Source organism: Diplotaxodon limnothrissa, linkage group LG5, assembly GCF_057381915.1.
Source record: "Diplotaxodon limnothrissa isolate DT_005_m linkage group LG5, D_limnothrissa_male_GT1.1, whole genome shotgun sequence".
NCBI lineage: Eukaryota > Metazoa > Chordata > Actinopteri > Cichliformes > Cichlidae > Diplotaxodon > Diplotaxodon limnothrissa.
The window spans coordinates 26,577,007-26,604,893 of record NC_140600.1 but is presented as its reverse complement, the minus strand read 5'-3'; the positions used below and the strand labels follow the sequence as shown (position 1 = coordinate 26,604,893).

The 27,887-nt window shown below is 39.2% G+C and overlaps 3 protein-coding genes across 3 annotated transcripts; 1 reads left to right on the top strand and 2 right to left on the bottom strand.

Annotated features, from left to right (window-relative positions):
• Positions 1 to 59: 59 nt before the first annotated feature.
• hdhd3 (haloacid dehalogenase-like hydrolase domain containing 3) lies at positions 60 to 3,810 on the bottom strand. The gene is made up of 3 exons (XM_085354411.1): positions 3,684 to 3,810; positions 2,104 to 2,438; positions 60 to 1,828 (listed from the first exon to the last, which is right to left on the bottom strand). The coding sequence occupies exons 2-3, from the start codon at positions 2,431 to 2,433 to the stop codon at positions 1,436 to 1,438; spliced, it is 723 nt and encodes a 240-aa protein (XP_085210537.1). The 5' UTR covers positions 2,434 to 2,438; positions 3,684 to 3,810; the 3' UTR covers positions 60 to 1,435.
• A 340-nt stretch (positions 3,811 to 4,150) lies between these two features.
• On the top strand, positions 4,151 to 8,661 carry trub2 (TruB pseudouridine (psi) synthase family member 2). The gene is made up of 8 exons (XM_085354410.1): positions 4,151 to 4,389; positions 4,534 to 4,668; positions 5,775 to 5,849; positions 6,473 to 6,534; positions 6,619 to 6,700; positions 7,228 to 7,300; positions 7,427 to 7,563; positions 7,654 to 8,661. The coding sequence occupies exons 1-8, from the start codon at positions 4,272 to 4,274 to the stop codon at positions 7,962 to 7,964; spliced, it is 993 nt and encodes a 330-aa protein (XP_085210536.1). The 5' UTR covers positions 4,151 to 4,271; the 3' UTR covers positions 7,965 to 8,661.
• Positions 8,662 to 10,227: 1,566 nt separating this feature from the next.
• On the bottom strand, positions 10,228 to 27,500 carry rab44 (RAB44, member RAS oncogene family). Its single transcript, XM_085353361.1, has 10 exons — positions 27,459 to 27,500; positions 17,412 to 27,119; positions 16,718 to 16,785; positions 15,246 to 15,316; positions 15,021 to 15,158; positions 14,847 to 14,928; positions 11,961 to 12,075; positions 10,662 to 10,760; positions 10,477 to 10,553; positions 10,228 to 10,360 (listed from the first exon to the last, which is right to left on the bottom strand). The coding sequence occupies exons 2-10, from the start codon at positions 27,099 to 27,101 to the stop codon at positions 10,273 to 10,275; spliced, it is 10,428 nt and encodes a 3,475-aa protein (XP_085209487.1). The 5' UTR covers positions 27,102 to 27,119; positions 27,459 to 27,500; the 3' UTR covers positions 10,228 to 10,272.
• Between the last annotated feature and the right edge of the window lie 387 nt (positions 27,501 to 27,887).

Below are 27,887 nucleotides of genomic sequence, written 5' to 3'. Positions count from 1 at the left end.
GACAAGTTCCAAATAACCGATTATTAAAAAAGATGGTAAAAGAATTGACATGTCCTGAGTGCTGCAAAAACATTTCTGGGCTTGTCTTCTAAAACAATTCCTCCAGTGGTTAATATAAACTTCTTAATTTAAAAAAAAAAAAAAAAAAAAGTTGTAGTCCTCAGTTATGCTTTCCACTGGCACTACCTTGGTGCCAGCAGACATTTTAGCCTGATGGTGCAGATATGACATTACAGAGAAGCAAAGACACAAACTATAGACTTCAGTGCTGATTTTTTTTGCAGTCAACCACCTTAAAGTCACTGACATCAATAAAATATAAATCAAGTCAATGCACACAGCCATATAGATGTGCTCAATACGACCTCACTGGTTATTTGTGCTGGTCTTATTATTTCAGAAACCACTGATCAACTGGGATCTTTCCCAAACAAGCATCTTTAGGGTTTACAGAGAATAGTTGATTAAAGAGAAAATACCTGGTGAGCAGCAGTTCTCTTGCAGAAAATGCACTGTGGCTACTACAGGTCAGAGAATAACCAGACTCCTTTGAGCTGATAGGAAGGCAACAGCATCAAAACACGTTACATCCAAGGTATGCAGAACAGCATTGCTGAACGCATAACACCTTGAACCTTGACGACCACACAGGGACTTCAGTCAAACAGGAAAATTAACACATTTGGACAGTAGATTAGGAAAAGAAAGTTGCCTCGTTTGATGAGTCTCGATTTCTGCTGTGACAGTCAGTTGGTAGGGTCAGAATTTGGCTTAAAACACCAGAAAACCATGAATCTATCCTTTGGGACACTGTACCAAATGAGCCGATTATTATTGCGCAACATGTCCACTCTTTTATGACCACAGTGTTCCCATCTTCTAATGTCACAAAGCTCAGATCATCTGAAATAGTTCTCTTGGACATGGCAATGCACTAAAATGGGCTCTAGTCTCCACACCTTGATCCAACAGAGCACCTTTGGGATGTGGGGAACAGGAGATTTGCATCATGGATGCGCACGTGCCAAACAGCATATGGCAATTGCATGCCATCATATCAACATGGACCACAATCTCTCAGGAATGTTTTCAGAACCTTGTCGAAGGTCTGACAGTTTGCTGCCTCACTTCATATTCTCTATTTTCAGAGACACAGTATAGTTAGAGGCTTATTTTTCCCAACATATTTTATAATACAAAGACATGAAACATAACTATACAATATGTTAAGATTTCTTTACATTTTTCTATCAGCATTTCATTTGTCTTATGAGGATGAAGTAGTTTGATATACTTAAGTCAACAGTCCATACATTATTTCGCTAATTAAGCCAGTTTATTCTGAGTAGATTTCACTTGACACCGTTTGTTTCTACTGTAACCAAACAAATTTCCCACGTGTGGGACTAAAGGTTATCTTATCTTATGACTCATGTTAGTTCATATGCTGCTGGAGCCGTGACGGCAGCTCATCCAGTGAAATCAGCCGATGCTCCCTAGGAACATCGAGTTGGCCATCCTTATGTCTGTCTAAAAGGAAGCCGTGAATACCCATAGACCGAGAAGTGAGGTAATCATTAACATAATGGTCCCCAATATGAGCTACTCTATCAGCTGGCACACCACATTTTTGCAGTGCCTGACTAAAGATGGCCGGACTGGGCTTTGCTACACCAGCCTCTTCTGATGTTATTAAAAAGCTAAAGTATGACAACAGCCCACAAACGTGTAAGATTGCTTCCAGGCGGTTGTCAAAGTTGGACACCACACCCAGCTTCAGTCCAAGAGAAGAACAACTCTCCAGAGCCTTCTTTGAGTCTGGAAATACCTGAAACAAAGGAATATTATACAGTTTAATATGACATTCTCCAAACATCGGGGGCAAAGTTTAAGTTGCTTTACAAGTCAGATATTTAATGTGCTCTGTTCTTCTGGTTCAGTATGAAATGCTTATTATGATGATTATAGTTAAAAGAAAATACACATCCTGTAGCCTTTATTTATATATTGTTGCATAAAATTTAAAAAAGCATTATTCGAGGAACTGTTTAAAATCTTTAAACAAGGTGTTTTAGGTGTATGAACGTGTCAGTGATCATTTACCTCCCAGTTATCTGCGCTGCAGAAGTTATGGTAAAGATTGTTGGCTACTGTGTTTAGCAAGTCTGGCTCCTGTACACCACACTGAGAGAGAGTGTCCCGCACCACCCCCCTCCACCATGACTGTCCATTCAGGCCCTGACTGATGCCGTAGTTTGGGTATCTACTGGAATACTGTCGATAAACCTGCCGGAAAGCAGCGTCGACCTCCACAGGACTGAGGCTCAAGCCCATACGCTCTGCCTCCTTGCAGTACTGCTCTCCCACAGATGAGCGCACCTTCAGCAGGGTGTCCTTCACATCCCATAGCACCCAGCGCAGAGGAGCTCGCATCACACCTGATGGACACCAAAGAGAAGACAACAGCTGAGCAAAATATGAGTTATCTAATCAGGCTGTTTCACACAGAGAAACATGTTTGAATATTATTAACATTATTTATTTTCTTGTTACGGGAACTGTTTTTCAGGGTGACGATTTTAAGACATTCAAAACTGCTGCTGTAATACTAAGCGTGACCAATTTGACCACTGGTCAACAACATTTCCTGTATTTTATTACACTTTTATTATTGAATATGTTTTAATTATAGTCTGACAGTATTTGCTGAACCACAGCGTTTATTAGCCACAGTCATTAATGATCTATTGTACAATTGCTTGTCTCTGTCGTACCTACCAAGGTGTGATGATAGTGAAAGTGGCCAGTGGGTGACACTGTGGAGATTCGTGTGAGATTCATGTTTTACATTGAAACTGCAACATAATCCTGGCATTACTGCTTCAAATATTTCACTGTATCACAAAGCCTCACTTTGCCCATTATTAGATCTTACAATACAAGAGAGAAACCCCAACAACTGGGTAATCCTCCAGAAAGCACTTGATGACTGTTGGAAAGAAGAAATTACTTTTCATAGGAAGCAAGCCTATCCCAGCTACCATAGGGCGAAAGGCAGGGTATAACCTGGACATGTCACGAATATGACGCACAGCTAACAGACAGAGAGACAGACAACCATCCAAACTCGCGTTCACACCTATTGCCAACTTAGAATAACCAAATAACTAACGATAACGAACCACATGTCTTTGGACTCTGGGAGGAAGACAAAACTCACGCAGAAAGGTTGTGGAGGAACTCAGGTCTCACCGCAGGACCTTCTTGCGGTGAGACAACGGTACTAACCATCATACCACTGTGCTGCGCAGGTCGTCTAATGCTATTAAAATACTTCAGATCCTTCTACTATCCACGTACAGAGGTGTCTGATCTTCCAGGAATGGCGATATTATTTTCAAGGAGGACTGAGTGGTCAGTGTGCAATGACCTCATGTTGATCTCTAATCTGGAACATAATAAAGTTTAGCTTGGCAGCACATTTACCATGGGGGTATACCCTGCTGGATAAGTCCAAATCCTGTTTCGTTGTGTAGCTCCAGGTTTCAGTTCAACTCATATTTGGTTTTAGCAACGTGTTTCTTGCCCCCGAGGTCACCATAATTGGATATGTAAGAGTGGAGTTTGACAATAACTACGTAGCGTTTCTCTGACCAGTGTCCCGTGAAAACAAACTAACGTACCTGCCCGCACACAGCAGTTTAACAGCAGAGGCCAAAGCTTCAGCTTACAGCAAAAACCTCAAATTAGAAAAATGCCGAAATGATACTGAAGTCTTCTCAGCTGTCAACGAAAATAAACAGCGACTAAAGTTAGCTGCCTGCTTTCTTCTTCGTCCTCTTTTCCACTCTGTTCTCTGAGTGGCGGCTGCTACTGCCATCTTCTGAAACAAACCGTAAAAATTCACACACAAAACAAACAAACAAAAAAAAAACCCAATAAAATACCAATTATTCTTCCACGTCTCCCAGCTTGTTACTACACACAATAAGCGGCTGTTTAATAATTCTGGTGGAAGCTCTGGTGGCGTTTCTCTACTTATATAAGGACTAAAATAGCGTACACATACATCCATTCCAGTAGATGGCGGTATGGCCAAAAATAAGGAATGAAAAGCGTCATCATGTACGCATGCGCGTAGGCTCACATGGAAGAAAGTGGCAGTAGAAACAAAACAACTGTCACTCGTCAAAATTTCCATGACATGTAGTCTTTTTTAATTAGTTTTATTATTTTTCCAAGACATAAGTATAATCTGATGCTGCTGAATAATGGCAACTCCAGCTATTCGGACGTTTCGGAAGTTAGAGGGCCTGTTCTGTGTCTACAAACCTGCTGGTGTTCACTGGAAACTGGTACGGGACAGCATCGAGACAAATCTTCTTAAAGGTGAGTGTAGTTTATTTTTCACTGGTGTCTTGTGGTCCTGTTGTCAATCACCCATGCGTGCTGTTAAACTGAGGCATGATGCAGCTAATACTCAGCATGCCTTTAACTTAACACTTGAATGTCCTTGCGTGTATTACACCTCAGGTTTGAATGCTGCGCCTTCCCAGCCACTTCCCCACGAGGTTCGACTCTTAGCACAACCCAGACACGAGAGTGAAGCGTCCAAAGGACTCACGGTATCAGCAGTATCGGTTCCTGTACTATCCAAGCACCCTCTGGGTATGTACATCCACCTTACTGAAAATGTTAACAAGTGTTGTCTCCGCTCTGAAGATACATTAACAGATACATTAAGATACATTTATCTGACCTCATGGTCCATGCAGCTGTTTTGTTAGCATCATTGTGAAAAACCAAGTGCAAGTGAAACCAGCTGCACCAACCTCTCGTCCCTATCACTCCACCTTTAAAGTATAAACACCTTCACAACACAGTCAGATGCTTTAGTTTGCAGTAAATCATCAGGTGGCAAAGTTCACAGCCCTTCTTTTACAAAAAAAGACAAAACTTAAAATCTGTTACTTTTACAGAACAAGTGAAAAAAGTACACTCTCTTTCTTTTCTACAGTTTTACATGTCGCAGCATTAAAAAAAAAAATCCTCTGATCTCCAGCAAGTCTTCACATTTGGTAAATATGACCTCGGATGAACAACAGTGGATAACATAATTTTGTGTCATTGTTTATTTAACAAAAATTAAGCCAAATTTCAGAGGCAGTGTGTGGAAAAAAATTAAATACACAATTGTGTATAGACTTTGATTGAGTGATCATCAGCCAGTGTGACCACCTTTATAAAAGCAGAAAGAGGCAACAGGATGAGGCAGTTATAAGGTCATGCCAAACAATCTGAAGTCCACCATTCTACAGTTGGAGTGATCATTATAATGATTATTATAATGTAGAGAGATGAGACCAAAGTGGAAAGTTTTGGCCATAATGGTCATTGGCCATTTTTACACTCTGCCTCAGCATTTCAGAAGCCGAGATAAATAAATGAGACACAGTGTGTCATGTTGTTGTTCATCTTAGGTTGTATTTGCGTCATTTTTGGTAGCAGATGATATTTGACACATAAACCCTTTGATTTAAAAGAGGTTGTACTTTCTTTTTCACAACTTTTTTTCCACTTTGATATTGAACAGTGTTTATAACTTTTTCTGTGGAGACACAGAAATAACAGATTTCTGTGTCTCCACCGTTTTACCCTGTAACAGGTCATCCATGAAATCTGGTTTCAATTTAGATGTGACTGGAGTAAATTAAACCTCAGGTGTGGTGAATAACACTGTAGTGAGTGAATATAATGTTTCATTTTGATTTTAGTCACAGGACCTGAATTCCAGCATATCCGAGTTGGAGTCGGACATCGCCTCGATACTTTCTCCTCGGGTGTTCTAGGTATAATTTTAGAATTGCTCATTTGAAAAAAATCATTTGTTAATTACAGTGTTGGCATTCGTTTTGTGAATGATCTGAGAATATCCACATATTTCTAAAATGTAAAACGTCAAACACACAATAATAACATGGACTGAACCATCACTCACAACCACTAGCACTTTATATAGCCTCTGTAGAAATTATCCACATATCTCACTTATCTTAACTGCATCACTGTATAGTTCTGTGTAAATAATCATTCTGTACAAACGATAATTTTTAATCCTACAAGTGTTTATAACTTGCATAGTTCGCATTTCTGTATAACTGTATATCTCAGATTTCTGTATAGTTTTTTATTTCATATTTATATCCTGTTCATAGCCTGTTCATAGCTTGTACTCACTACAGCCTGTACATACTTATAGTTATAGAATATTCATAACATACTTCATACCGTGTACATTATAACATACCATAATAGACCCATTTCTGTAATATACTTACATATCTATATTACTGCTAATATATATTGTAATATATCTATATCATGGCTAAAGCACTTCTGGATGGATACAAACTGCATTTCGTTGCCCTGTGCATGTGCAATGACAATAAAGTTGAATTCTATTCTATTCTAGTTCTTGCCGTTGGGAATGGAAACAAGGCGCTGAATGATTTCTACACCACAAGAGTGACGAGGGTAATTTGTAATTTTCTCTCAGACATAAACTGATGCAGTTCAGATCCAACGCTGACAGATCCAATTCTACAATATTTCTTGCAGGATTATACCCTGGAGGCTGAATTTGGAACTGCAACAGATAATTTCACTAACACAGGTCGAGTTGTGGAAAGATCCACCTATGGTATGAATAATTTCTCTTTTAGTTTGAGCTTCCTCAATCTTTCACTTAAAATAGCAAAGTCCTTTTCGATAAAGTATCATGGCGGCACAAAGGTGTTGTGTTTAGAATTGTCACCTCACAGCAGGGAAAGGGTCTTGGCTACGAATCCACTGACCTGCTGGAGTCTTTGTGAGGACTATGTTCTCCCAGTCCTTGGGCTGGTTTCTCTGCAGTCCATAGACATGCGTGTCAATTTAACTCAAAAATATGGTGACTCTTATGGTGACTCTAAATTGGCCGTAGATGTGAATGTGAGTTGTCTGCATCTCTTTGTTAGCCCTGCAACAGAATACCGACCTGTACAGGGTGTACTCCACCTCTTGCCTTATGGAAGTTCAGCCCTGCCTGTGACTGAATTGTGTATGTGGTTTTAAAGGTTTTATAAGAGCAGTTCTAATTTATATACCTGAAGTGCAAGAATATAAGCAAAACACTTGTTATGTGAACTGATGTCCCTTTAAATATACTTAAAAAAAGCTGTCTCCTAGATCACATCACACAGGATAAGCTGGAGAGAGTGCTGTCAATGCTGGAGGGAGTCAACCAAAAAACATTGTTGACGTAAGACGTTACATTTCTGTAAACCTAATAATGGCATCTTTTACCCTCTGCTTTTGCATAAGACCCTCTGTAAATATTTGCAACAGTACTAAACGATATTTGATTAGTTTCTTTTTTGCTGTACAGGTATTCCAGCATAGACATGCGCTCACAGGAAGCCTATGAGATGGCTGTGCAAGGTTTACTGGGTCCAGAGGGGAAATCGACACCCATCTTGACCGGCTTACGTTGCATTCGCTTCCAGCCTCCCAACTTCACATTAGGTAATCTTCACTTGAACACATAAAACATATTTGATGATTTAAAAAAAAAAAATGCGGGTCAAGTTTCAAACATGTCTCCTGTTTTTACAGAGGTGCAGTGCCTAAATGAGACTCAGAAGTATCTGCGTAAAATTGTGCATGAGATAGGACTGGAACTGCGTAGCACAGCAGTGTGTAATGGAGTACGACGCACCAGAGATGGACTTTTTACCCTACAGGACGCTCTGATCCATCACCACTGGACTGCTGCTGATGTCATGCAAGCCATCCAGTTGTATCATTCCACTAAGAGAAATAAAAAACCTTCTAAGGCAGCGAACAAGACATCTGCATTACAAACGTCTGAAGACAATATCACAGAAACTCAACAAAGTGAAATTAATGACGGAGTTGCTAGGTAGATCGTGTAAAATAACTAGTCATTTAAGGCCTATCATTGACCTATGACCCGATCAAAAAAATATTTTATGATGCTGCATAACTTCCCACAGTTTAGCTCAGTCAGGAAAGAGGTTTGCAGACTAGAAATCCCGGTGAACATTTGACCAGGATTTGTATACAGGATGTGTATACAAATGGTTGTAAACATTTAAAGCAATACTTTTGTAAAACCCATTGAATTAAACCCAGAAGTCTGCACATATCAATCGATATAAAATTCACTGTGGTGGAAAACAAGAACTGTATTTTGCAATGCTGTAGTATTGCTTAATTCCTTAATGTTAATATTATTTCTTATATTCTGAATGAATTTACAATAATAAAGACCAAAAAGAATGCACGCGTTTGATTATGATATCAGTTTAAATGCTGTGGGTTTGGGTTTTTTTGTTGTTGTTTTTTAGGTCTGTAGATGAGTTCAAATACATGCTTTACTGGCACAAATACTCCCCCAGCTGGCCAAAGGTCAACATTACACTTGTTTTGGTGGCTCCAGACATTGATTAAATTTAAACCAGTAATGTCAAACTAGTAGTGATTAGACTAACTGGAGTCATACTCAGGTCTGATCCTTGTTAAGTTTCAGTGTATGTGGGAAATAAGCAAACCAAAGAAAAGCAGCCAGCTTTCCATTTAAGAGAAATGATAGAGGGTCTGTGCCACAGGATAAAAATGGTAACTTGAAATTAAACCACTTTGCTTCAATTTAAAATGTTTGGGTTTTTTTTTCACAGCATTATGGTGATGTCTAAGATTAAAGAATTTAGTAATGTGAAATTATTTATGGGGAAATGAGCTGAATCTTCAACAGCTCATGCACAGCAGGGGTCCAGCTCCAAATAGGCAAAACTGGAGCCCTGCAGGGCCTGAGCTGTTGTTCTTTAACTTTTGTCATTGGCTTGTTTTTCTGGCTCACCACCTGCCCTTGTTCTGATGCGGATTTGCATGCATTCTTCTATTTTTGCTTGCTGAAAGACAAAAAAAGTATAACCATGTTAAGCTCATCTGCAACAGCAGAAAAATCTACCATTGCCAGGTAGTTTGATGTTATTGTTGTTTTAACATGTTTAAGCCTGAAACAGAAATAACCACATTACTCAACTGAACTTCTCATAGGTGGGTACATGATTCCCATGGGATCAGTAGTTCTCTTTCCCACAACACCTCCTTTGGGACTATATGAGATTATTGCAGTGGCGCCATTGTTGACATGCTCTTCATACCATTGTCGGACTTGTTTTTCCACTGCTAACACAGTTGTCTTTGTCAGTCTGGAAACCCATAATTTCCATGAGGGCACAAATTAAGTACACAAGCAGACGTTGTTTATCTGGAGATTTATTAATCATGCGACACGCCATTAAAACAATTGGTTTAAAGGTACTTGGTCACAAAGGAAATGCACGGGAACATAAAAATACATTTGCATATATAACTGCTGATCATGTCCCTGGCACTATAATTATAGGGGAGTAATGTTTATTCATAATTATGTGTCAGATCTGACAGTTGTGATGACTGAATTAAGATGAATGCCAACTTAGAAGAAAGGCTAAACAAAATCACAAAAAAGCAAGTATAATTATGTTTAATATATATTTACTATAATAATTATTTACCACTGTACTAGATTTGCTCTCGGTCACATCTTGATCTCTGGTAATATCTGAATGGGGTATTCTCCTGTTTAAATTAATCATACTATATACACATTTACATTAAATTTCAGTATAGTAAATCCATAAAGTGAAGAGGGTGTAGACTAAACATTTAGTCGATGTACAACAACAGAGATGAACTTTGTGAAATTGCACATAAAATCTTAAACTTGTGATTTTAGTTGTTACAGCTTCATCTGGAAAAATGTCAATCGTGTGATTTGAAATTATTTGAAGTTGCACAATATTGCACAAAAATTGTTATATTGCAAGATAAAACACACACGGTGCAAATATAATTAAATACAGTAAGCTTGTATATGTATTAAATTATTGGATAGCTATTAAGCAAACACTGAAAAAGCCTTCACTTTCTGAACTATATAACTTTGGTCACTACTAACTATAAACTAATATTCTAATATAAGGCCTTTGAAGAAATAATTTTATATCTAAATATAACAACACTGAAAATATGCAGTAGTACAAATAATAAAATATAATGCACTGAGTTACAAGAAAGCCAGATGAGTACAGCGTGTTCTTGTTTTCAGGATTTCACCACTTGTTTTTTTTTTCTTTCTTTTTTTTTGAAGACAAACACATTTGTTCAGCAACATCTTGAGCTTTTTTTCTGTTCTGGCTCTTTGTGCAACACTGTGGCTTCTTCTCTTGAGTCAATTCTTTGACTCAGCTTCCTGGCAACAACACAGCAACAGTGCAATCAGCTGATGACACAGCAGTCGACTTTACAGGGCATATCGATGTTAAAAGATGTGGGTTTTAGAGAAAAACATTAACATTATATACATACCTGGCTACAACTTCCAAAGACTGGATCACGTTTTCACCTGTGGCAGCACTGCACTCCATAAACTCAAAGTCATATTCCTGTGGAGTTGAATGAATATCTGCACTCACTGTGGGTGTTTTGATCATTAAAACTACTGAACTGAATGTGATTGTTTCATGAGTGGGTGTAATGCAACATATTCGCACCTTAGCAAGAATTTCCCCCTGATGAGTTTTAACCCGTCGTTCTGAGCAGTCGCTCTTGTTTCCAAGAAGCAAAACAGTCACATTTTCAGCAGCAGACTCCTGCAGAACAGGAATCATTTTGATAATCTTATTGTATTCTAATTTTTGCCTCATAACTTTTGCACTGTCCACTTCCTGCTGTGACAAAACAAATTTCCCACGTGTGGGACTAATAAAGGTTATCTTATCTTATCTTATCTTATGTTATTACAAACTAGTCTAACTTTGCAGGCTGGTTCAACTGTTTCAGACACTCACGTCCCGTCCACTATAAATAGTTGATGTTTTAAATTTATTAATACTTTTTTCTACTAATAATCAAAATATGTGCTGCTGTTTTAAATACACAATTCAGTATCACACTTATAAGCCACTTTATTAGGTATACCTGTTAGTACCCCTGTTGGACTCCTTTTTGCCTTCAGAACAACATTAATTCTTCCTGGCATTGATACAACAAGGCACTGAAAACATTTCCCAGAGAGTTTGGTCCATATTGACAAGTGTGCCAAAAAAACCCCAAACATTAAACACCACCACCAGCCTGAATAAGGCAGGACTGATCCATGCTTTCATGTCGTTTACACCAAATTCTGACCTCAGCATACGAATGCTGCAGCAGAAATCGAAACTCATCAGACCAGGCAACGTTTTTCCAGACTACCGTTAACCAACTGTGATGAGCTTGTGTGAATGTAGCCTCAATTTCCTGTTGTTAACTGCCAGGAGTGGCACCCGGTGGGTTATTCTGCTGCTGTAGCCCTTCTCCTTCAAAGCTGATAAGTATTGTGCATTCAGAGATGCTCTTCTGCATACCTTATGGTGGTTATTTGTAATTTTTTTTAAAACTACTGTTGCCTGCTTATCAGATTGAAGCAGCCTGACCATTCTCTGATCTCTCGCAACAAGGCAGGTTGTGAGAGAAAAGTTTATTGTAGATGAGTGTCTGAAATAGATCCAACAACCATGTTCAAAGTTAACTTAAATCATCATTCTTCCTTGTTCTGATGCTGTGTTTGAACATCAGCGGGTAGTCTTCACTATGTCTACAATGCACTTGCATGTGCTTAGTTCATTCCTTTTTTTGAAGCAGTTGAACAGGTGTGCTAATGAAGTGGCCAGTGTAGCCCCGCCTATTAGAACCAAATACACTAAATGAATATAAAAGTAAATCACTGTTTTGACAACATAGCATGTTTAACTAGTAATTTCAACATCTGTTTAAAAAATAGGTGTTGAAGTTTGAAAGGGAAGACATACCTGAATACAGTTTGCCCAGTAACTGACTGCGGAAAAACTATTGGTGGAGGTGATGTCATACATCAAGAGAAAGGCCTGGGCTTTGTGGAAGACCTGTTTGGTGATACTGTGAAACCTTTAAAGACAGAAAAGCACGACATTAAAGGTGATCTATTAATACTTCCTTTTTGAAACCAGGAAGACACTAGCTCTGCATACTGTAGCACATTCTAATTACTTTCCTCACATTCACTCAAAAGTTAATGTCACAAATTTGTCATTTAATGCAGTTTGCAGAGGCTACCCTGAACATATTTTTCAAGACACACCCATGCCTCAGACTTCCCTCCTTGAACAAGTAAATGTCAGATGTTTTTGTAGTAAAAATAAAATAAATAGATCTTAGAAGCCTGCCCATTAGGTGAAGAGTTGGAATAAAGCTTCACTTTATTGTTGACATTAAGGAGGCTTTTTGTAAACTCTTGGGGAACTGCATGTCTCAAACGCTTTCTCACTCTTGCTATGTTTTTTAGTTGAACTTATCCAACACGAGTCTGCCTAAAATCTGCAGTTAAAAGTGAGCATCTTTAAATTGCATCCGTGTTGAATCCACCTCTGTCACTGGAACAAAATCTGCATTGTATCCTGGAATACAAAACATTATTGAGGAGTGCCAAACCAGTTCTGAAACCAGTTACACTTGAGCAGTCTTTAAATACTGCTCAAGTGTAACTCTGATCTGAGCATATTGTCTGTTACATGTTGAAATTGGCTGCTATACCGTATCTATCTACAAAAGCAAGTGTTACTTAAGTAAACACTGTTACAAGTAGTAACTGCAGATCTCGGTTGAATTCCAAGGTGTACACACTGCTTTGAACACTGGGTGTCGCCTACTTGGAAGCCTTCCTTGTCAGGCTTCGGAACAGCGGGACAGTGTGTCCTTGGCCATCGGGGAAGTTTATCTATACACTGAAAAAACACAGCCACTCCCTAGAACAGCAAGACTGCATGTGGCACAACATTCAGGACATCCTAAACCACAAAATAATAGCCTGTACCTTTAAAAAAGAGATGGCGTCTTCTCTGATGATTGGCTTTATTTACAAAACAGATATAAAACTGTTCACGTCTGGCTCAAACAAACTCCAAAAAGCAGTAGTTGTTTAGAAAACCTTGATATAGAAATTTGCTTCTTTTTTTCCTCTCTCTCTGGATATGTATGTTTCCTTCAGGATATGTCGCTGTATTGTAGTTTGGGACTCGTGCGTACAAGTCTGTAGTTAACTTTTAGTTTTATGAGCAGTATGATAGAAATGAGTAAGCAGAAATGAACTGTCATGCACAGGTTTTGCCATTTTTCTTGCTTTATTAGAAGGATAGACTTTTTGCACTCATTATGAAGTCATCTTTGCTTTTTCCACCTGGCTCAATTCTACTCCTGACAAACCCATGCTATGAAGGAGAAAATCACAAGGCTTGGCAGAATTCAGAATTTCAACTAGATAATTAACGCACTTTAATGGACAAACTGTGCTTTTTGTCTTTATGACGTCACAGAAATGCAGACGTATTGCTCCCAGTGTTTTTATACTCAGACAAGTTGCTCATTTACAGAATTTAACTAACGTGAAATGTAAAAGATAACCTGAATTCCAGGGCTGTGAAAAGTCAGACAAGTTGGACTTTGATACTGTCATACGTAACACACTGACGACTGTGATATTTGTTATTCTCCTACAGGCAGCCTACTGTGACCTACGTACATTATAATATATGTACTGTTCAAAACAGACTAGAAAAAACATTAATAAAACTCAAAAAACCTGTTAAATGTATTCTCTCCAATGTGGCTTCTTTCAGCGACAAAACTGTGCAAAAGTCTTGATAAACCCCTCATTTCTTTATATTTTGCCTGGAAGGACTTTCTTGTAATTCTTAAAGTGGTCTTAAGCAATAGTTCTCCAGCTTTCTGAAGGTGTTTCAAAGTTTTCCTTTGGATATTGGCTACTTTTTCACTCATTCTTAGTCCAGTCCTTGTACCATAAAATTGACCTTTGAATAATTCAAGCGTAGATGGCATAACATGGCACCTGACTCAAGGGGAGATACATTGTTTTGTCTACAGCAAGGAAACACTTAGCAAAGAACCCATTTTAAATTGTATCTTTGGGCACTTTGTTATTAGCAGCCTGTCAGAAAAACATAATTTGTTCCCATTTCTTTACTTGAATCTATGAAAAATGCCAAAAAATAGCACAGTTTGACAGTCAATAAAACTGTTATGCTTTTATTTTAACCAACAACATGATTCCTAAAGAGTTGCCAGTTTCCAATTTTTTTGTCACTTCTTGGCATGGTGTGCTGTGTGTCCTTACAAATTTAGGAAACTGGACAAATGGAGGACCAAATAATAACTGGCAGGCTTACAAACCAATCTACAGCAGATTACTGCTATCAAAATATAAAGAAACTTAAAGTGGCTCAAGACATTTGCATAGTGATATATAATTTAAATGCTCTGTGAAACATCAAAAATTTGTCTCACTGATTCATTCTAAGAGGGGCGATCGTGGCTCAAGAGTTGGGAGTTTGCTTTGCAATCGGAAGGTTGCCGGTTCGAGCCCTGGCTTGGACAGTCTCGGTCGTTGTGTCCTTGGGCAAGACACTTCACCCATTGCCTACTGGTGGTGGTCAGAGGGCCCGGTGGCGCCAGTGTCCGGCAGCCTCGCCTCTGTCAGTGCGCCCCAGGGTGGCTGTGGCTACAATGTAGCTTGCCATCACCAGTGTGTGAATGGGTGGATGACTGGATATGTAAAGCGCTTTGGGGTCCTTAGGGACTAGTAAAGCGCTATATAAATACAGACCATTTACCATTTACCATATAAGAGGAAAATTGAGACTTACCTTTCTTGACCTGCTGTGTCCCATAGCTGTAGTATCATAGGCTTTCCATCTATTACAACAGGCCACATCAGCGAATCCAGGCCTATAAACAATATTTACGTGTATATTTAGAGTGTACATCGCTGTGCATACACATTAGTAGGATTAATTGTGAGATTAACACCAGGATCTTACCAATTGAGGAAGGTATATCTAAAGAAAACTTCCCACTTTGAGCTCTTTTCATGAAGGAGGTCTTTCCCACACTGCTGTCTCCAATCATTACCACATTGTAGCGCTTTGATTTGGAGTCTACCACTCCCGGATTACCAACTGAAATTAAAATGTCTGGTCATACATCATCTTTTAATGTAAAATTTCCCTATAATTATTGGTAAGCTGCACTGATCATCTTCTTACCCAGAGAAAATGTTTGATTCTCTTTAACAGGAAAAATTCCAGAATTACAAGGTTGGGCTGAAGTCTTCTCACTGTGGAAAAGACAATCAAACAAACTTCATGACATATACAGTGTAAGGATTTGCAAGGCTGAAATGGTCAGTTTTCAGAATGTCTCAAGCTCATATTTGAGTTGCCGTGCACTGAACATTTGACAAGGAATTTTGTCATTCACTTGATTTGTGATTATTTATTTAAAACAATAGAGATGAGGAAGCTGTGTGCTGTTAAACCACACCACTCTGGTGACATTCACACCTCATCTCTAAGCAGGTCAGCTGAAAACAGTGCATACACTACTACTAAGCTAGTGTACAGTAGTAATTGCATAACTGTATTTTTAAAGCTTGCAAAAAGAAAGAAAGTACCATGCGGTACACAAGTTTTTACCTTATCAAGGCATAACAAGAAATCATCCGGTCATTACCATGTTCTTAAATTATTTTAACTACAGCGTCAGAGGAACAGTCAAGTCAAAATGCAGAAGCAGTGTGCAAAAAACTAAACACACCCTATGATTCTGCATTTTCACAGAATTAAGTTGAAGTAATTGTTTTCTCTGTGACTTTATCAGTCTCTCACATTGCTGTGAAGGAATTTTGGCCCGCTCTTCTTTCAGACATTGTTCCTTTTTACTGAGGTTTGCAGGCATTTGTTAATGCACAGCTCTTGCTACCACATTTAATTTACGTTGAGGCCTGGATTTTATGTGCATTATGGCCAAACATCTCTACTTTGGTCACATCTGTGCAAAGGACATTGTTCGAGAAGTCTGTGGCTTTTTCAAATGCAATATTGCAAACTTCAGCCATGCTGCCATGTTCTTTTTAGAGAGAAGAGGATTTCTCTTGGCAGCATGGCATTGCATGGTCTGACCTAGGGGTGAATTTGTTGGGACGTTCACTTTTGGGAAGATTAGCAGGTGTCTTGAATGTTTAGGGATCGTTGGGAAAGGGACACTTCTGGCTTTATAAAGGTGGTCACACTGAAGCAGTAAAAGTCTACTTAGTTTTACACACACTCCTTCTGAATTTTGGCTTAGTTTTTGTTAACTACATAATGACACAGTGTTAATATGTTTTATGTGTAAAAGCTCAGAATAAAAAAAAAAACAGGTATACTTTCCTTTTGTATGTGACTCAAATAGATTAACAAATTGTAAAATGTTTTCAACAATCTCATGGACATTTTCTTTTGGATGTTACAAAGTGAACTTTGAGGTGACTGATATTACAGTTGTCCGTTGCTATATATGCAATATGAACATGAATATTCGAATATTCAGTATAACACATAACAGACTACACTGTAACAAATTTGGACTTATCTATGAGTTACAGTGAGTAAGTCAAGTAGGAAAGCCAACACTTGAAAGCTAATTAGGTAGCTGGACAACCCTAGCCTTTTTAAAAATATCTGTGTGTTAGACCTACCTCACAGTCTCTGAGTGCTCTTCACTCTTTGAGAGGCCTGATGATGGTTTCTTATCACATTTTCCAACCTGCAGAAAGAAAAGTAGGGCTTTTTATGCTTCTAAATGTGCATGACAAACTCATTTCATGATGTGAAAGTGCAAATTATTCTACTTGGATTAGTTATCATCTAGTAATCAGTCGTCTCCTAATAATATCTGAAGCTGGAATATCTGACATACTGGTTTCCCATTCTTTGTCGATAATAATAATTTATTGTGACATCTTTAAAGCCATTATTTGCTGATCTCATTCAAAGCCCTTATCTGCCAGGTTTCTGAAGAAGGTGAACACATGTTCTCGTTTGCTGTATGTGAAACATGCTATGTAAACCTCACGTTCCTCTTTTTAGTTCCCTGTGTCACAATGACCTTGCCACAAACAATCCAGTTTGCAAAGTGTCTACTGCAAATGGGGTGTAAATAACAATGTAGGCTTGCCTATGTGAAAGAACACTTGTCCAATAATAACTATTCACTATTCACAACTATGCATAGAATTATAAATACAACAAAGTTTAATAAGGTATTGCATTTAATAGTCAAATTTAAATGTAGTCTGTGCATGAGGTTTTGGAAAAATTGAAAACAATTAAGATTTCTACTAAATACTAAAAAACTAAACTAAACAAAAACCCCTAAACATTGCTGCTTACCTCTGAAATTCTGGCATCTGTCCCACTTTGATCATCTATTATTGTGCCCTCTCCTGTTTTGTCTTCTATACGCTGATGTCCACGGGACTTTCGGTTAGATCCCAATTTTCTTCTCCTCCCTCCAGATGCTGATTCTGACACAAAATCATCTTTTAAGGATGTAGACAGGAGGTCATTTGCAGTGTGATGTTCTGTTTCTGCTAGCTGGTCTTGGGAAACAGGCCTCGCTTCAACTGTTTGCTCAGGCAGAGGTTTGAATTTAGACTGACCCGGAGGGCTGATTTCCACTGTTTCAAATACTTTCTGTTTTCCTTGTTCGCCATCATTGTTTTTGTGATCTGTGTGAAGCTGAAGTGCTTCTTCTTTGATTCTGGAGACACTTTCAGTTTCCCCGATGTCTGTTCCAGTCTCCTTCGCTTCGTTATCCACCTCCTGTTTTTGATGGAGCTCTTCTTTGTTTCTGGATCCAAGATTCCTGCGGGTGGAGCCCATCTTTCTTCTCCGGTTGCTCAAATGTAAATTTGGACTTTCACTCCTCATCTCTTGAGTTTTATTATGAGCTCCTTCATTCAAGTTGCTTGGATTTTTCTCACTAGCATCTTGATCTTGTACTTCTTTTATGCTCTCTGGCCTTTCCTCATCGCTATGTGTATTTTGCCTGGCCTCACCAAAAGACACTAAGCTCTCTTCTGCTATGCCAGTGTCTGTGGCAGCCTCGGTATTTGGGGGCAGCAGCTGATTTATGGAGCGTCTGCTTCTACCCGTGACCACAGTGGTTATTTGTGTCTCAGTGTTTGTAAAATTGTCTAGCTGTGGCGGCTCCACAATAACTTCTCTTACACCACCTGTGATAACGCGTGTAACCAGACTGATAGTTTCTTCACGGAGAGAGGAAAACTGTTCAGGAAGAGGGGCCTTAAAATCTTCTACTACTGGTATCACATTGATCTCTGTACTGCTTGGTACAGAAAAGGTTTCAGCAGCTTCCTGTTGTTTATGAACAGCAGAGAATAACGGTTGTGCAGTTTCATTTTGTGGTATATCTGTAGTTAACGGTAACTCTACCACGTCCAACTTGTCAGTATTCCTCACGTCAGCTTCGGTGTGAAAGTCACTTTCCTTGGTTTCATCTGTGTTGTCTGTTTCTTCCTCTTTTTTTCTGTTGAGTTGACTCCTGCGAGAAGAACCTATCTTTCTCTTCTTCTGTTGTGGATTTATTTGGAAAGTATTTCTGTTACCTGATTGAGTTTGTTCTTGCTGGCCGTTGCTTGCATCCATTGCCTCCAACGCTTCTTCTTTATCAAGCACCTTCAGAGAGCTAGAGCCTTCGATGCCAGCATGATATGAGGTATGCTGCATGTCTGAGGGAATTTCACAAACTGAGGCTTGTGGTGATTGCATCAGGTGCTTTGTAATTGTGTCACATCCTGTAAGCTGATCTAAATTCATAGCATCTTGAACAACTTTATTTTCCTCATTGAAATCTTTGTTAGATTTGAGAAGTCCATCTGTATTGCTATCCATATTATTCTGTGAGAAAAATGCATCTTCCTCCGACAACTTTTCTTTATTTTTGCCTTCTTTTGCTGTTGAGCTAATCTGCACTTCTTTGTCAATGGATATGAGGTCTTTTTCTTCTTCCTCCTTTGTTATATCTGTTGCTGGTGACATGTCAATTGTTCTGAGTTTGTCATTACTTGTGGGTTTTTCTAAAATGTCATCTTTAGGTTCCTGGTATGCATCAGGGTCCTTGACACCCTGTCTTCCTTTATTTCTTCGGCTTGAACCCATTTTCTTTCTATTCCCTGTATGGCTGAGGCGTGTGTGAATTTCTGTAATGTCCTGAGAATTATCCTGATGGTGGAAGTCCAAAGAGATATTTGTTTCAGATAAGGATGTTTGGTGACTCTCTGTACTTGCGCTGCAGTCAGTCTGATGCATTAATGCACCCTCTGACTGCTTAGCTTTGGTGACCTCAATTGGGTTGCAATGCTCATGTTGTTCCCTATTTGTAGTCAACACATTTTGAGATGCTAAAAATGTTTCTTGTGCAACACTGCATTCAACTTCAGTGCGTTCTCTTGGGCTGGTTTGGTCAGTTGTTATCTCAACTGCAATGGTACAATCTGTTGTTCCACTTAACAAAATATTGCTGGGTAAATTTCCATCCTGCCCTAAAAGTTTTATGTGCTGATCTTTTTTGACTTCTTCCATCCCAGCCTGCACTGGTTTATCATTAATCACTTTAGTATCTCCGTCATTTTGATTTTTAAAGGACTTTTCATGATGTGGCACAGACAGAGAAACATCATGCTTGTTTTCTTGCAGTAATTCTTCAGGTCTTATAGCCTCTGTTGCTGACATTTCTGTTGTTTCAGGGGTTTCATCATCAATTGCATCTTCTTCTTTAAATTCCTTATCACGCTGTCTTCCTTTTATTCTGCGAGTGGATCCCATTTTTCTTCTATTTCCCCTGGATTCGGTGACAGTATGGGTTTGCTTATCTGTGCTCACAGTATTGTCCTGAAGTTGGGACTCAAAAGGTGGAGTTGTTAATGAGAGTCGAGTTTGTAGAGGGAATCCACTGTCTTTAGTATTTGGAACATCACCTCCCTTGATTTCCTGAGTCACAAAGTGCTGTTTAGCTTGGTTGCCATCAGGGTGATGAGGATCTTTGACTTCTTCAGTCAGAGCAGTTTCAGATTTAACCACTTCTTCCATCACAGATTCCAATGGTTTATCTGAAATCACATTAAAGGTTGTCTGATTTTTATCTTCCTTAAGGTTTTCACTTTCAGAAATTAAACTGTCCAGGCTAATCTCAGAATAACTCTTTGCAGTTGGGCTCTGTATGTCAGGAGAATAAGCAGGTGTAGACACTTTAAACATGGAGGTGTCATGTGGCACCGACAGACAAACGTCACGCTTGTTTCTTTGCAGTAATTCTTCAGGTCTTGTAGCCTCTGTTTCTGACATTTCTGTTGTTTCATCACCAATTGCATCTTCATCTTTAAATTCCTTATCACGCTGTCTTCCTTTATTTCTACGAGTGGATCCCATTTTTCTTCTATTTCCCCTGGATTCGGTGACCGCATGCGATTGCTTATCTGTGCTTACAGTATTGTCCTGAAGTTGGGACTCAAAAGGTGGAGTTGTTAATGAGGTTGGAGATTGTGGAGAGACTCCACCACCTTTTCCGTCTGAAATGTCACCTTCCTCGTTTTCTTGAGTCACAAAGTGCTGTTCAGGTTGTTTGTCATCAGGAGTTGAAACTTCCACTTTGGTTACAGATTCATCAGGACTCTGCACCATCACTTGAAACTGGTAAGTGTTGCTATTTTCAGTTTGGCCTAAGTCTCCAGAAGTAAAGGAAGAGTTTTCTGTGGCATCATCAATCACATTTTCCGATGAGAAATCATTCTGCAGCACTTCTTGAATTTTTGTTCTTTCAACCTCATCTTCATGCATTTTCCTGACAGTTTCATCTGAGTGATTGGCATCTTTGACCTCTTCACGCAGAGCAGTTTCAGATTCATCCACTTCTTCCATCCCAGATTCCAATGGTTTATCTGAAACCACTTTAAAATCTTGCTCATCTTGATTTTCGTGAAGGTTTTCACTTTGAGGAATTAAATGCAGTAATTCTTCAGGTCTTGTAGCCTCTGTTTCTGACATTTCTGTTGTTTCAGGGGTTTTATCACCAATTGCATCTTCATCTTTAAATTCCTTATCACGCTGTCTTCCTTTATTTCTACGAGTGGATCCCATTTTTCTTCTGTTTCCCCTGGATTCTGTGACCGCATGAGATTGCTTATCTGTGCTGACAGTATTGTCCTGAAGTTGGGACTCAAAAGGTGGAGTTGCTAATGAGGTTGGAGATTGTGGAGAGACTCCACCACTTTTGCTGTCTGAAATGTCACCTTCCTCGTTTTCTTGAGTCACAAAGTGCTGCTCAGGTTGTTTGTCATCAGGAGTTGAAACTTCCACTTTGGTTACAGATTCATCAGGACTCTGCACCATCACTTGAAACTGGTAAGTGTTGCTATTTTCAGTTTGGCCTAAGTCTCCAGAAGTAAAGGAAGAGTTTTCTGTGGCATCATCAATCACATTTTCAGATGAGAAATCATTCTGCAGCACTTCTTGAATTTCTGTTCTTTCAACCTCATCTTCATGCATTTTCCTGACAGTTTCATCTGAGTGATTGGCATCTTTGATCTCTTCACGCAGAGCAGTTTCAGATTCATCCACTTCTTCCATCCCAGATTCCAATGGTTTATCTGAAACCACTTTAAAATCTTGCTCATCTTGATTTTCGTGAAGGTTTTCACTTTGAGGAATTAAATGCAGTAATTCTTCAGGTCTTGTAGCCTCTGTTTCTGACATTTCTGTTGTTTCAGGGGTTTCATCAACAATTGCATCTTCATCTTTAAATTCCTTATCACGCTGTCTTCCTTTTATTCTACGAGTGGATCCCATTTTTCTTCTGTTTCCCCTGGATTCGGTGACCGCATGAGATTGCTTATCTGTGCTGACAGTATTATCCTGAAGTTGGGACTCAAAAGGTGGAGTTGCTAATGAGGTTGGAGATTGTGGGGAGACTCCACCACTTTTGCTGTCTGAAATGTCACCTTCCTCGTTTTCTTGAGTCACAAAGTGCTGTTCAGGTTGTTTGTCATCAGGAGTTGAAACTTCCACTTTGGTTACAGATTCATCAGGACTCTGCACCATCACTTGAAACTGGTAAGTGTTGCTATTTTCAGTTTGGCCTAAGTCTCCAGAAGTAAAGGAAGAGTTTTCTGTGGCATCATCAATCACATTTTCAGATGAGAAATCATTCTGCAGCACTTCTTGAATTTCTGTTCTTTCAACCTCATCTTCATGCATTTTCCTGACAGTTTCATCTGAGTGATTGGCATCTTTGACCTCTTCACGCAGAGCAGTTTCAGATTCATCCACTTCTTCCATCCCAGATTCCAATGGTTTATCTGAAACCACTTTAAAATCTTCCTCATCTTGATTTTCGTGAAGGTTTTCACTTTGAGGAATTAAATGCAGTAATTCTTCAGGTCTTGTAGCCTCTGTTTCTGACATTTCTGTTGTTTCAGGGGTTTCATCACCAATTGCATCTTCATCTTTAAATTCCTTATCACGCTGTCTTCCTTTATTTCTACGAGTGGATCCCATTTTTCTTCTGTTTCCCCTGGAATCTGTGACCGCACGAGATTGCTTATCTGTGCTCACAGTATTGTCCTGAAGTTGGGACTCAAAAGGTGGAGTTGCTAATGAGGTTGGAGATTGTGGGGAGACTCCACCACTTTTGCTGTCTGAAATGTCACCTTCCTCGTTTTCTTGAGTCACAAAGTGCTGCTCAGGTTGTTTGTCATCAGGAGTTGAAACTTCCACTTTGGTTACAGATTCATCAGGACTCTGCACCATCACTTGAAACTGGTAAGTGTTGCTATTTTCAGTTTGGCCTAAGTCTCCAGAAGTAAAGGAAGAGTTTTCTGTGGCATCATCAATCACATTTTCCGATGAGAAATCATTCTGCAGCACTTCTTGAATTTCTGTTCTTTCAACCTCATCTTCATGCATTTTCCTGACAGTTTCATCTGAGTGATTGGCATCTTTGACCTCTTCATGCAGAGCAGTTTCAGATTCATCCACTTCTTCCATCCCAGATTCCAATGGTTTATCTGAAACCACTTTAAAATCTTGCTCATCTTGATTTTCGTGAAGGTTTTCACTTTGAGGAATTAAACTGTTCAAGCTAATCTCAGGATGGCTTGTTGCTGTTGGGTTCTGGACCTCAGGAAAATAAGCAGGTGTAGACACTGTAAAAATGGAGCTGTCATGTGGCACAGACAGAGAAACGTCATGATCGTTTCTTTGCAGTAATTCTTCAGGTCTTGTAGCCTCTGTTTCTGACATTTCTGTTGTTTCAGGGGTTTCATCACCAATTGCATCTTCATCTTTAAATTCCTTATCACGCTGTCTTCCTTTATTTCTACGAGTGGATCCCATTTTTCTTCTATTCCCCCTGGATTCGGTGACCGCATGGGATTGCTTATCTGTGCTCACAGTATTGTCCTGAAGTTGGGACTCAAAAGGTGGAGTTGCTAATGAGGTTGGAGATTGTGGAGAGACTCCACCACTTTTGCTGTCTGAAATGTCACCTTCCTCGTTTCCCTGAGTCACAAAGTGCTGTTCAGGTTGTTTGTCATCAGGAGTTGAAACTTCCACTTTGGTTACAGATTCATCAGGACTCTGCACCATCACTTGAAACTGGTAAGTGTTGCTATTTTCAGTTTGGCCTAAGTCTCCAGAAGTAAAGGAAGAGTTTTCTGTGGCATCATCAATCACATTTTCAGATGAGAAATCATTCTGCAGCACTTCTTGAATTTCTGTTCTTTCAACCTCATCTTCATGCATTTTCCTGACAGTTTCATCTGAGTGATTGGCATCTTTGACCTCTTCACGCAGAGCAGTTTCAGATTCATCCACTTCTTCCATCCCAGATTCCAATGGTTTATCTGAAACCACTTTAAAATCTTGCTCATCTTGATTTTCGTGAAGGTTTTCACTTTGAGGAATTAAACTGTTCAAGCTAATCTTAAGATGGCCTGTTGCTGTTGGGTTCTGGACCTCAGGAAAATAAGCAGGTGTAGACACTGTAAAAATGGAGCTGTCATGTGGCACAGACAGAGAAACATCATGCTCGTTTCTTTGCAGTAATTCTTCAGGTCTTGTAGCCTCTGTTTCTGACATTTCTGTTGTTTCAGGGGTTTCATCACCAATTGCATCTTCATCTTTAAATTCCTTATCACGCTGTCTTCCTTTATTTCTACGAGTGGATCCCATTTTTCTTCTATTCCCCCTGGATTCGGTGACCGCATGGGATTGCTTATCTGTGCTCACAGTATTCTCTTGAAGTTGGGACTCAAAAGGTGGAGTTGCTAATGAGAGTTCAGCTTGTAGAGGGACTCCACTGTCTTTAGTATCTGGAACATCACCTCCCTTGATTTCCTGAGTCACAAAGTGCTGTTTAGCTTGGTTGCCATCAGGGTGATGAGGATCTTTGACTTCTTCACGCAGAGCAGTTTCAGATTTAACCACTTCTTCCATCACAGATTCCAATGGTTTATCTGAAATCACATTAAAGGTTGTCTGATTTTTATCTTCCTTAAGGTTTTCACTTTCAGAAATTAAATGCAGTAATTCTTCAGGTCTTGTAGCCTCTGTTGCTGACATTTCTGTTGTTTCAGGGGTTTCATCACCAATTGCATCTTCATCTTTAAATTCCTTATCACGCTGTCTTCCTTTATTTCTACGAGTGGATCCCATTTTTCTTCTATTTCCCCTGGATTCGGTGACCGCATGCGATTGCTTATCTGTGCTTACAGTATTGTCCTGAAGTTGGGACTCAAAAGGTGGAGTTGTTAATGAGGTTGGAGATTGTGGAGAGACTCCACCACCTTTTCCGTCTGAAATGTCACCTTCCTCGTTTTCTTGAGTCACAAAGTGCTGTTCAGGTTGTTTGTCATCAGGAGTTGAAACTTCCACTTTGGTTACAGATTCATCAGGACTCTGCACCATCACTTGAAACTGGTAAGTGTTGCTATTTTCAGTTTGGCCTAAGTCTCCAGAAGTAAAGGAAGAGTTTTCTGTGGCATCATCAATCACATTTTCAGATGAGAAATCATTCTGCAGCACTTCTTGAATTTCTGTTCTTTCAACCTCATCTTCATGCATTTTCCTGACAGTTTCATCTGAGTGATTGGCATCTTTGACCTCTTCACGCAGAGCAGTTTCAGATTCATCCACTTCTTCCATCCCAGATTCCAATGGTTTATCTGAAACCACTTTAAAATCTTGCTCATCTTGATTTTCGTGAAGGTTTTCACTTTGAGGAATTAAACTGTTCAAGCTAATCTCAAGATGGCTTGTTGCTGTTGGTTTCTGGACCTCAGGAAAATAAGCAGGTGTAGACACTGTAAAAATGGAGCTGTCATGTGGCACAGACACAGAAACATGCTCGTTTCTTTGCAGTAATTCTTCAGGTCTTGTAGCCTCTGTTGCTGACATTTCTGTTGTTTCAGGGGTTTCATCACCAATTGTCAACTGTCTTCCTTTACTCCTTCGAGTGGATCCCATTTTTCTTCTTTTCCCAATGGAGTCATAGACAGTATGGGTTTGCTCACTTGAAGTCACATTATTGCTTTCAAGTTGGGATTCCAAAAGAGTATTTACTTCAGATGGTATAGTTTGTACTGAACCATTTCTCATATCAACATCACTGTCCTCATTCTCCTCATTTAGAGTTTCTAAATGTCCTTCTTTTCTTTGATGCTCACTTTGTTTGTAATTATTTGACACAGAATCATCAACAGACTTGATAGCATTGCTGATTTCAGTGGCTACCAACTGACTAACTGCTATGTCAGTGATCACTTGTTGCTTGGAATCATACATCTGAATATCCTCATTTTCGTCCTGTAAGCTCTCCGGATGTCTGTTATTTGTAGGATATGCATATTGTTTTTCATTAAGATGTTCCTGCTCTGTGTGAAATACATTGTTTTTTACTTTCATGTCAGATGAGTGAGTATCCATCTCAGTTTGGTCTTCTGGTTTTTCAGAGTAAGTAACAGCATTTTCCGTGATATCAATACCCTGAATTTTAAAGGAGTACTGATTTTGGTACATGTCCTGTATTTCTATGGGCTTAATGTTCACTTCATGTATTTTATTCATAGCACTTTCTGATTGCCATGCTTCTCTAACTTCAGATAAGCTACAAGGATCCTCATTTGCAGTCAACTTCTCTTTTGATGATGAAAATGTTTCCTGCTCAGCACTGCACACGACTTCAATATTTTGTTCCGGGCTGTTTTTATCTGTGGTTATGTTTGGTGTGACTGCCTCTAAAGCTTCAAATTCTACATGTGACTCATTTACCAAGTTGTTACCCTGTAACCTTCCATCCTGCCTGAGCATCTTCTTGTCATCGCTTTCTGTACTTTGTATTTCTGCTACAGAATACGCAGTTGAAGGCTCCTCATCTGGCACGTCACTGGATGACTGTTGAGCCACAGGATGCATGTTTTCTTTGATTTCTTCACTTTGCATGTCAGATTTGTCAATCTCTTCAAGCTTGATTTCATTTCTACAAGGGTTGCACTCTTGCAGATTATTGATTTCAGGAGTTAACATTTCCATTTCACCCTCAGAATTTTTATCATGTGTACTTTCTGAACAGTCCTTAGCTAGTGCAGACACATGATCACTTCCTTGACCGAATTCTTCCTGCTGCTTAAGTTCCACTGCCCGTGGCGTTTGTATTGTTTCAAAGGTTTCATTACCCCTGCTTTTTTCCTCAAGTTCCTTTCCAGGGTTGCGGTAAGGTTCAGTTTCTAAATCATTTACCAACTGCTTTCCTTTACTGCGCCGATTAGACCCAATTTTTCTCCGGTTAAACTTGACCTCTGCTGAAGGTGGATGTCGAGTTTCTGGTTTAGAATCCTCTCGGCTGGATAAAACATTTAAAGATTCAGTACTTTCGTCTGCTGCGTAGCCTTGTGCCACAGAGGAAGCTTCTGTTAAGTGGTACTCATCAGCCTTAGGTACTTCATTTTGGCTTTGTGCCACTCGTCGTGACCCAAGTCGCTTTTTCTTTGCATTTTGCGAAGACATGACTTGAAATCCTTTCTCCTAAACATGAAATATTCAGTCATGTAATGTATTTGCAAATCCAGTTGCAATCTACAGCATACAAATTTAGAACAGAACACTAAAAGTAGTTGACTGAATATAAAAAAAATAAAAAATATTCAAAACAATGCAAGACACCAATATACATTAACATGTGCACCAAATGTGTTAACACCAAATGTTAGGCAAGCAAGTGAAAACGCTGCCGTTAACTAAACTGCAACTATTTCATTTACCTAAACATAAGATTTATGAGTTGCGTAAATTTAGCTAAATGTCTTCTACAAAAAAAACAAAAACAAAACAAAAAACAAAACTTATAACACCACGTGTACTTACCACCGAAATCTGGCAACTCCTCGTGTCACAGCATGAGCTGCTGTGTTATGTCAAGTCATGCCTCTGTTCAATAGGAGTTACATTTCACACATGGGGGTGTGTTTCAATGGCAACTGTGTCAAGCTTCCTGTATGGGCTACATTTGCAGCAAACTATAGTACTTCCTGAATTTAAAACGGGTTCATTTTCAGCATTTGCCTTTTTAGTTCTAGTGTATGCAACTATGAAAACAAAGCAAATGTTACAGAAAACTCACCTTGGAAAAACATTTATTGAACAAGATGTTAAACTGTATCAGTACATGTTGTTGGAGCTCAGACATTCAAAAAAAAAAAAAAAAAAAAAAAGAGGAAAAAAAAAGAATCTAGTCAATGCTTTCTTTCGCAAAGGAAGGCATTTAAAAAAAATTCATTACAGATGATCATGTTT

Coding starts and splice junctions, on each gene's coding strand:
- hdhd3 (XM_085354411.1), bottom strand. CDS start 2,433: ATGCGAGCTCCTCTGCGCTGGGTGCTATGGGATGTGAAGGACACCCTG. Junction 1,829..2,103: donor GCAGCGCAGATAACTGGGAG/GTAAATGATCAC, acceptor CCTTTGTTTCAG/GTATTTCCAGACTCAAAGAA.
- trub2 (XM_085354410.1), top strand. CDS start 4,272: ATGGCAACTCCAGCTATTCGGACGTTTCGGAAGTTAGAGGGCCTGTTC. Junction 5,850..6,472: donor TTTCTCCTCGGGTGTTCTAG/GTATAATTTTAG, acceptor ATTCTATTCTAG/TTCTTGCCGTTGGGAATGGA. Junction 6,535..6,618: donor ACACCACAAGAGTGACGAGG/GTAATTTGTAAT, acceptor TATTTCTTGCAG/GATTATACCCTGGAGGCTGA.
- rab44 (XM_085353361.1), bottom strand. CDS start 27,101: ATGTCTTCGCAAAATGCAAAGAAAAAGCGACTTGGGTCACGACGAGTG. Junction 15,317..16,717: donor GAGCACTCAGAGACTGTGAG/GTAGGTCTAACA, acceptor TCTTTTCCACAG/TGAGAAGACTTCAGCCCAAC. Junction 10,554..10,661: donor AGGGGGAAATTCTTGCTAAG/GTGCGAATATGT, acceptor TCAACTCCACAG/GAATATGACTTTGAGTTTAT.